Source organism: Sinocyclocheilus grahami, unplaced genomic scaffold (genome assembly GCF_001515645.1).
Source record: "Sinocyclocheilus grahami isolate Dianchi unplaced genomic scaffold, SAMN03320097.WGS_v1.1 scaffold1193.1, whole genome shotgun sequence".
In the NCBI taxonomy this organism is placed as follows: Eukaryota; Metazoa; Chordata; class Actinopteri; order Cypriniformes; family Cyprinidae; genus Sinocyclocheilus; species Sinocyclocheilus grahami.
Window position 1 is genome coordinate 319,825 of NW_015506372.1, and position 10,215 is coordinate 330,039.

Sequence of the window (10,215 nt, forward strand, 5' to 3'; positions counted from 1 at the left end):
TTTTAGAGCTTTTAAAAGTTAATTTTTAAAGGGAAAACCCCCCCCCCCCCCACACACACCAAAAAAGAAAGAAAGAAATTAAATTCTGTCATCATTTACTCACCCTCAAGTTGTTTCAAAGCTGTATGAGTTTCTTTCTTCTGTTGAACACGAAAGAAGATATTTGAAAGAATGTGGGTAAGAGACTCGTGCAGGTTTGGAACAGCTATCCCTTTAAGTCAAGTATCTAGGCCTACCTTAAATTGTGCAGAGGAAGATATATGCTAATATTTTACTGTAGCCTATATATTGCACTCATCTTGAAATGCAACTTGTTCTTTTCATTCCAAGAAAAAGTGCGTGTCAAATAAAAGTATCAATAATAATACAAATGAATAGCTAATATAAATGAAGCCAAGTGGGTAAACCCAGATGTTATAATAAGTGACTGTTCAAGAATGCATTTAATGAAAAAGCAAATATTAAAACCATGCTGAAAGATGTATTTCAGAAGCCGGCGAAACTTAAAATCCAAATGTTACCCAGCATTGTATTTGCATAATTTCATCGGTTGCATTGCACGGTGTCGACGCGGACCGCTTAGAAACACTCTTCTGCCAACATAAAGCACAGCACTGAAAGCGCAGCTTGTGCAAAGGGGGCGGGAAGCGCGAATCCCTCGCCATTTCCAGCTAAGCCAATCAAACTCCTTCACGCCGTCAGCGAAACCTGCCTCTTTGTATCCGCTTCTGCAACATTAGTTACTACAGAGGCTCAGTGAGGGTTACCGACGAGTGCTGTCTCTGTCTGGAGCCGGTCTGTCAATGAGGACAACTCTAAACTTGCACACAAATTATCTTAAAAGCAACACTGTTTTTTTTTTGTTTTTTTTTTTTAGCGGTGACCTGACGTTAGTTGTGAAGTAAACGTAGGATTCTTTCTTTAAAACAAATCCCATTACTTTGTCACAGTTTCACATCTGCCTCAAAGCTAAAGCGAATATTAGTGTAGGCTACAGTAATAGACAGAAACTGTTTAGCCGACACTTTTGCCGTTTTTGATGTCCTGAGAGAGAAAAAATGAAGGTTGAGCCTCAGGGACACCGCTTTAGTATGTCGCTTTTTTTACAGCGAGGCTGAAGGGAAATTTAAAGACCTAAAAATAAAGTGTCGGGTTCTACTCCACAAAGAATCATTTGCACTTCCTACCGCAGAAGGAGCAGGACATAAATAGTTCTGACATGTGGATGTAATTTCAGAGAAAAGGCAGACAGATGCAGAGAAATCAAACGCGAGCGGGTGAGAGAGAGACTGGGAACAGTTTGAATCGGGTCTGCAGATCTGTGACAAGGAAAAGCCGTGAGAAAATATTCATAATTTTGCAAGCAGACGATGTAATGGGAGGGGAGCGGACTGCAGAGAAATGACTGGCTCTTTAACAGATTAAAACATCAGAGAAATCCCATTTAAGCTGATATCCATTTGCGTGAACTTGTCGGGATGGGAGCCACGCTGATCGTACACACTTTAGGTTTAGTCTTTTGCGGCACCTTGCTGAGTTTCGTCTATGGTCTGGTAAGTTTCTTTCTTTCTTTCTTTCTTTCTTTCCAGCATTTTTTAGAGTGCAAGACCTTATGATACATCAACAAAACCTTATGATACTCATTAAGTTGTTTTGACCCAGCAGTTGGGTTAAATGTTTAACCCAACCTTCTGGGTAGTAACCCAACCGCTGGGTCAAAACAACTTAATGAGTATCATAAGGTTTTGTTGATGTATCATAAGGTTTTGACACCTTGGGAGTGAGAACAGGTTGTGTATACAATCGAAAGGATTGTGCATTTGATATTTCCAAACACATTTTCCAAAATTGCTCTAGCAGGTTTTTATCTTCAACGGAGACGTACAGAATCTAGTCAGCCATCAGATTTGCCATTTAAGGAAGTCACAGCTTAATTATGTTGGACTATGTATTTAACCCAGCATTTTTTAGAGTGTAACACTTATTACTGAAGAGTGTCAAGAATCAAGGAGAGTAACATTTCTGGGTACCACCAGCCCTAGTCTGTGCCAGTCCTTTATTCCGACTCATTAAGATTGTCTTGAAATACGCTATTTATTTCAGCCCTTCTGTCGTATTTTCCTCTATTGCACATAGGCTGAAGAAGATACTAGTTATCATAATTGGTTATGCTTCATGATTCATATTAACAACCTCAAACCAAAGACAGAGTCAATACCATATAAACCCAATTTACTGTTATAAACTTGAGTGCACACTCTAAAAAATGCTGGGTTAAATACAACCCAGTGCTGGGTAAAATAGGGACAAACCCAGCAATTGGGCTGTTTTGACCCAGCGGTTGGGTTACTACCCAGAAGGTTGGGTTAAACATTTAACCAAACCGCTGGGTCAAAACAACCCAATTGCTGGGTTTGTCCCTATTTTACCCAGCACTGTGTTGTATTTAACCCAGCGTTTTTTAGAGTGCAAGACCTTATGATACATCAACAAAACCTTATGATACTCACCCTCAGAATTCATCAGCACATGTGATGCAGAGCAAACTATATTAGGTTAGTTGTAGTAATAAGGCTTTATACATGCTTTACGGGTATATATTCACAGCAGTGACTCTTTATGCCTTGGTAGAGTGCCCTTATTAAATAAAAAAGGGACTCCTGATACAGTGGTGGTGGATGTTCACTCACAATGATGTGGCAGGTAAAGGATGTTGCTTTTTAAAAACTTCACATAGTCAGATGTGCACTAATTAAAGCCACTCTGTGGCGAAAGCTGCAATTTGTCACAGCATGAACAGAAGGTTGCGCTTTGTTTCTTACTATAAGCAAGATCAATTACATGTCTACGAGTCATCACTGTATAGGCTATTTCAAATTTACATTACAACACACAAGGCATCAAAAACAGAAGCATTGTCAAGTGCCTTGTGCGTCGCTATTAAGATGCTAAAAGTACCCCAATATTGACAAGCTAGGAACTCCTTTGTTTTTTGTTGCTTGCCTTATGCATCAGATGATGGCCCTTGGGTTTGTGGGGCCCCCGGCAAGATCATGAAAAATGTGCCCCACCAATATTGACAGTATTAAAACTACATAACCACTACAAACATGACAACCGCATTGAAATAAAATGACAAGAAATATGCATTAATAAGCATCAACATTAAGTTAAAATCTATGTTAATGCATAACGAATAGTGTATATTTATTAAATAAGTGTTTAACTATTTTTAACCACCTTTTATCTCTAATCATCTAGTTCACCTAAATGTGACAAATACAATTATTGAAAGTACAAATAAATCATATAGAGATTAATATGAGGTCATAGTGTAATGTTGTATAATCATTTTATTGTACGATTGATGGTTGAATTTGATTTCTGTCGACTGAGTGCTTGAAATTCCATGTCAACCACTCACATATAAACACTTATTAATTAATTGGCCAGATTATTCTTGAGAAAACAGACTTTGCCAACAGAAGTGCTGTTTCTGCCATCCAAAGAGTACTTTAAACACAGAAAGCATCTTAGATAGGCACAACATAATAATTGTGTGCTTATTTTGTGCATTTGCAACAACTTCAGCACGTTTGAGGAAAGTTTAAAATCTGTGGATAGTATACGGCATTCCATAAACCAGCGATGCTACGTGACATGAATGCAATTTTGCAGATTACCGATGCATTTTATATTTCACTGTTTGCTGCGCCTGTTTACGCTGTGTTTATTGTCACTTGCGATTTAACTTATTTATCAGGTATTTTTCTTTTGGTGACTGAAAGCTCATCTTATACTTCACACTATTTTTGGTTGTCACCGTCATTGTGGTTTGTGTGTTAAAGGATGAGGTCCTGCTTGTTTTTGCATTATTCTGGTGTGACGATCGCATTTTGTCAATGGATGTTTATTTGGCAGTAACTGTACTAAACCATAATGTATACTTCCCCACAGGGCCCCCAGACATGTTGGGGCCCCAGGCGACCGACCTTCTGTATTGCCTGTAGGATTGGCTTAGCTTACCCTAAACCTAAACGCTTCTTAACAATATGAAACACAAAACAGGCAGATAAAAGTACAGTCACATTTATTTAATGCAAAAACTGAACAAAAAAAAAACTGCAGAAAATTAGTTGTGGTGCATTCCAAGTCTTCTAAAGCATAAAATATCTTTGTAAGGAACAGAGTGAAACTTCTTAAGGTTTTGATAGCTGACAATGATCCCAGTCGCAGTCGCATCTCATTCAAAAGATAAATCTGAACTTTAGCCTGATGTAATGAGTCATGAGACACAGGAGAGCCAATGGCGTTTCACAATCAAAGCATATATAATGCTTCTGCAGGCGGCGATTTATGAATGCGTTACGGCGGATGGAAACTGTGATAATGAGATTTGAGTCTGTTTCTCACACAAAGCAATTGTTTGGCCTTGGAAGTCTTGAAATGTTTGTAATTTTTTAATAAACGTGTCTGTAGTTTTATCCACCTGTTTTAAATATTGACAGATGGTTAGTTTAGGAGTAGAGGTCTGGTTAGATGCTCAAAAAAAATCATACCCTAAATATTTATACAATTTTACTCAAATAATAATTTAATGCTGATAACTTTCCCATGCCCTCTGCATCTGTGTATTGACACCAAAGGTTGAAAGTTATTAATTGTCAATATATTGATGCCTAGGGGTAACCTTAGCATCTTAATAATGACACTAAATGTGATTGACCGTGCTTCAGTTTTTGACGCCTTGGGAGTGAGAACAGGTTGTGTATACAATCGAATGGATTGTGCATTTGATATTTCCAAACACATTTTCCAAAATTGCTCTAGCAGGTTTTCATCTTCAACGGAGACGTACAGAATCTAGTCAACCATCAGATTTGCCATTTAAGGAAGCCACAGCTTAATTATGTTGGACTATGTTAGAATAAAAAATAAAATGCTAGTTCAGATACATTGGAATTGCTGCAAATTGCATTAGATGCTGTAGGTGATAAGTAGAGCTTATTTGAAAAGTGCCTAAAAGTACCTTAAACAAACTGGATTTTTACATTTTCTATAGAAAATGTAAGTGGAGCTTGTTTTAGGGTGATTGTCAGGGTGTTTCTTTTTTTGTTGCTAAGGTGTTATGAGTCTTTTTTAGGACATTGCTTTGCTAGGTGGTTGCTATTGGTGTTTTAAGTGGTTGCTTAGTAGACCAAGTCTATGTGAAATTCTGTTTGCTATATATGTTTTTTTTTTTATCCAGAACCAGTGTGTTTTTCTTCAGACCCAACTTTGCACTGGCTGCATTACACTGAGCTAACTTGTTGCTAAAATGTGATTTTGTAAAATATTAAGATATTTATATTACACTTGCCCGACGTGATTTTCCAGCAGGTCTAAGAGAACTGTCACAATATATTTTCTTTGGGTAAAATTTACCAAACTTACATTTTCTGTATTTCACTGATACTGTATTTTGCTGATCTTGTAGTTGTCTGCATGCATTTCACATTGTTGCATACTTTTACATTCTTTCAAAATATGCAATTACAGTATGTACACCAAAATAACAAACAAATAGCCTTTGTGTATTAATTTTATAAACTTAAGGGGTAATTTACCCAAAAATGAAACTTCTGCCATCTGTTTATTCACCCTCAAGCTGTTTTGAACCTGTAAGAGTTTCATTCTTCTGTTGAACACAAAAGAAGATATTTTGAAGAATGTTGATAACCAAACCGTTTCTGGTCCCCATTGACTTTCATTGTATATATATACATATATATATATATATGAAAGTCAATGCAGGCTTGTGATGACAGATTTTACATTTTTAATGGACCCCTTTAGGGTTGTGCATCAACTTTGAATTATCATTGAATTAAGTACTGATTTTGCAAAGCGAATCCACGTCTTTTCAACAGAATGATGTGTTCTGTGTGCAATGCCTTATCCTAGATGCAACACACTGTGGTTAAATTAATTTAATTTAATCCACTGACTGATTAAATTAATGAATGTAGACACCATTCTAGCACAACCAGTTCTAGCAGAAGCTGTATTCAGTGCATAATTGAAATAAAACAGTATTGCTCACATCTAGTTGTGGTGGATACTCTGAAGGTGAACCACTCAGTTACAGTCACATTCAATACAATTCTCAGTGGGTCACCCAGCATGCCTTGTTATAGAAAATGTTGTCTGGATGAAGTGACTCACTATGTTTCTCCATTTATTAAAAAGGAAATTCAACTTTTCAGAAACCATGGCATGCAACTAATGCCTGACGTATGACTAATTTGTCACTCAGCTGCATACATATTTGTCCACAGAATAACAGTGAGGACACTATACTCTCTTGTCATTGGAGGCAAATATTGTGACCTAACACCCAGGATTCACATTTAGCCAAAATGTTTATAATAAAGGGTCATGATGCAGGTCTACTCACTGCATGAGGTGAGATGAGTGTAATTATAGTCAGTCAGTGAACATGCAGGAGCAAGACTCAGAATTCATAAATCACTAAGTGAATCTATGTAACTATATATATATATATATATATATATATATATATACTGTATATATATATGATTCCACCAGTTCAGCTTATCTGCGTACTGTACAGCTTTTTACATAACAACTGCACTTTTAAAGGGATACTAAACCGAAAAATTTTAATTCAGTCATCATTTATTCACCTTCAAGTTGTTCGAAACCTGTATGACTTTCTTTCTTCTGTTGAACACAGAAGAAGATATTTTAAAGAATGGTGGAAACCAAAGAGTTGCTGGTAGCCATTGACTCCTATAGAAAACAATACGATGGAAGTCAATGGCTACCAGCAACTGATTGAGCCTCCAGCTCAAACACTGCTGAGTGAAATATAACATTTTATTTATCCAATGGCTAACAATAGACACTATTTAGTCACCTAACATGAACATTTAGTCGAGTGACTGTGTAAATATGTCCAAAAATGTCTTTTGAATTAGTTGTTACATATAATGGTAAATAATTTAAACCTATACATTGTAAAATTTAATATTTGGTAAGACCAGACAGAGGTTTTGCCCATTTGTCTGTGTTTTTTCAACATTTCTCATCAAGTGATTCTCTGTCAAGTTAAAAAGGAGTTTATCTTTGAAAAACACATCTTGAGATTCCTGCATTGTTTCATTCTATTGCATTTCATCTCATATCCTGTCTGAATGGTCTTATTACAGCACTGTGCATAAAGAATAAAGGTCAATGCTAAGTCTGAGCTGCAAGTCACGATGAAACGGAAGTAGCGACAGACTGTGATGTGCATCTGAGTGTAACAAATTATCAGAAAAAAAAAAAAAATTCTCCCTGCATGGATGAGTTGTTTTAAATAACATGCATTTAAAAAATAGATAGGGTGAATTTTCATCTCATGCCAACTTTAATAAACTATGATATTGAAAATACTGTGGCACTGCATGTGTACATGATATCATAATATTGGGATACCATACAACCCTTGTATCAGTTATGTATCAATATTTGCTGTGAAAGTAAGAAATTGTACAGCTGGTGTGGAATAGGTTCAGGTGTCAACATGCATTTAATTATATATATATATATATATATATATATATATATATATTTTCAACTTCATAGTTAGAACAGTGTCCTTAAGATTTTTTTCTAATGCATTATTTACGATCCAAATTATTTTGAGATTACTCTAGGCATCATAGAGTCATAGAGTCCAAACATGATTCGGAAATGTTGAACTTTCAACCAAGCATACTTGTATACCTTAATAAATGTTTGTATACATTGTTATGTCACAAACAGCATTCAATACGTGTATACAGTTCTTTGAATGATTAAGCATCAGAGCAAAGAATACACTGACTGTGATTGGGGGTCTCTGCATGTTAATGCCACCATTGTGTTCAAAGGGAGTTTTGAAGTTTACCATCCTCCCTGCCTTCTACACATTAAAACTAAGAACACAATAAGCAGACTAATATCTGTGTGCATAAAGCTTACACCCACTAAGGAGTCAACATTCCTCTATGAGAGCTAAAAATTTCTTGCTAAGGATAAAAGTAACTGGAAAGAAATATAGCTCAATTGAAAGTGATATCTTTCTTGCTGGATGATAGAGACAATTAGAGAAATATTACAAATTTGCAGCCAGTCTATGGACTGACATACAGCGTGTATTGGCAGCAGTCCATGACTCAGATCTCATAACGCTTGTGTTAATAGTTAAGGCCTCAGTTTCACTGCATGGCGTGGCAAGGCAATACGATGGCAGTATTTGACTCAGGAAAATGCTGTTTACTTGACTTCCCTTGACCTTTGCAAGGATTTCCCCCCACCTTTTCCACTCAAAGAATGTTGGAGTGTGAGTAACTCAATGCCAGTTTTACAGCAAACTAAATATGTGTCACAGGTAGCACAAATATTTCAACGAGAAACATTTAGCCTGTCAGAGTTTTGGATAGAGTCCATGATGAGCCGAGCCGTGAGTAAAGGGATTTCGTTTATGCATTATATACTGACGTCTCCATGCTGGCTGATGATGGTTTTTTTGGGCATCCAGTTTATAGTGAATAATGAAAATATATCAAATATATTTGGGGAAATTATAGTAGACTGATAACTTAGCAGAATGTTTTCTCAGGCAGTTAGTATGAGTGAAATCCATTCTGACATACAGAAGTGAATTGCTTTTTCTTTTTAATGCTTCATTAATATCATATGATATAGTTTAGCAATATCACACGAGCAAGAGTGTTTTTCCCCCTGAATATCTGCATGATTGCAAAGTTTTTTTTTCAATATTGTCTGATGTTGCTCAATTTAGCCACTGAAAGTAATTCCAAATAAAGCCACAGCAGAACTGTTGTGCCTTTCCAAGCAGCATACTCTGGTGTTTTAAAACTGAATGAATTGAGTGAGTCAATGATTCATAATGGCAGTCACTTGGTTCATTTCTGAATCAGCCATTTGAACAATGAATGAATGACTGAATGACTCACTGGTTGAGACAGTGATTTGTTGCCACCTACTGGTGGTTTTAGTTTCATATTTAGAGTATAACTTCATAAAAAAATATCTATATTCATATTTCAAAAAGAACATTAATGTCCATTTAAAACATTAATTTCATTGCATTGTTTATGCAATTCTAATTACAGTGTAAATGCATTCATGCCACCTCTGAACAGTCTTTGTAAATATACCTAAAGCAGGTGGTCTACACATGTGCTTCATCTTTGTGTCTGCACTATTTTTCTCCAGATGTTATAACCAATAAAAATGTCTCTGTACTCTTTTAAACTAAATTTGCAGCTATCTCATAACTCTCTCACAAGCGCTTGTCAGTGCAGCCGTCTGTTGTTGTTGCAGTCTCCGCTATTTTGTTGTTGTTCCGTCTTTTTAGTTTCACTTTCTACTGTGAAAAAACAGCCCGGGTCAGTATTTTATCAAAAATATCTTAATTTGTGTTTCGAAGATGAACAAAGGTCTAGCGTGTGAGTAATTAATGACAGAATTTAAATTTTTGGGTGAACTATCCCTTTAAAGTCAAGGTTTTTTAAATATATTTTTTGTAATTCAATGTTTTCTCATTTAACACTATAATGATGATGACTTTTCAGCCCAAATTGATGTGCGATTAATTTGTGATTAATTAGATTAATTAATTGGCACATCATGTAATTAATTAGATTAATTTTAAATTAATTTTAATCGCTTGACAGCCCTAGTACAAATACTTCAGTAATACAGCTAAACTGCAATCTGACCTCCTGACTCATTACGTAGCTATAGTGGTAAACATCTGCCACTAGTTTTCACATTGCTGCTCATGACGATGATGCAAACATACGACGGTTCTTACCCAGAGCTACAATGTGAAAAGAGATCTGTAGGGGCAGGAGGAGGATGGTGCAATTGAGCTCAGCTTCAGACCATGCAATTGAACCGAGTGTGAAAATGGCATGAAAAACACAAAATACACACATCCAAGACAGTAGGATCATTATCTCAGAAAGTAGGAGACGGTTAACTTTTTGCTATGCTTTTGCATAGACCTAATATTAAAAGGAATCTAGCATTTTTTCCCTTCTGTGTCTGGTTGGGATGATGTGTGCCATATGTGGGCAGATGACAGGTTTCAAAGGGATATGTACAGAAGGACTGTGTGAAGAGGATATTCTTTTACGATACTAGGGAAATATGTCATGA

General features: G+C 36.2%; 1 protein-coding gene across 1 annotated transcript in view; it reads left to right on the top strand.

Moving 5' to 3' along the window:
• Window positions 1-1,309: 1,309 nt before the first annotated feature.
• LOC107567871 (parathyroid hormone/parathyroid hormone-related peptide receptor-like) overlaps window positions 1,310-10,215 on the top strand; it is a 69,329-nt gene continuing 60,423 nt past the window's right edge. The window contains exon 1 of the mRNA XM_016253645.1: window positions 1,310-1,553. Within this exon, the coding sequence (XP_016109131.1) occupies window positions 1,479-1,553 (75 nt within the window). The 5' untranslated portion in view covers window positions 1,310-1,478. The remainder of the gene's footprint in view (window positions 1,554-10,215) is intronic.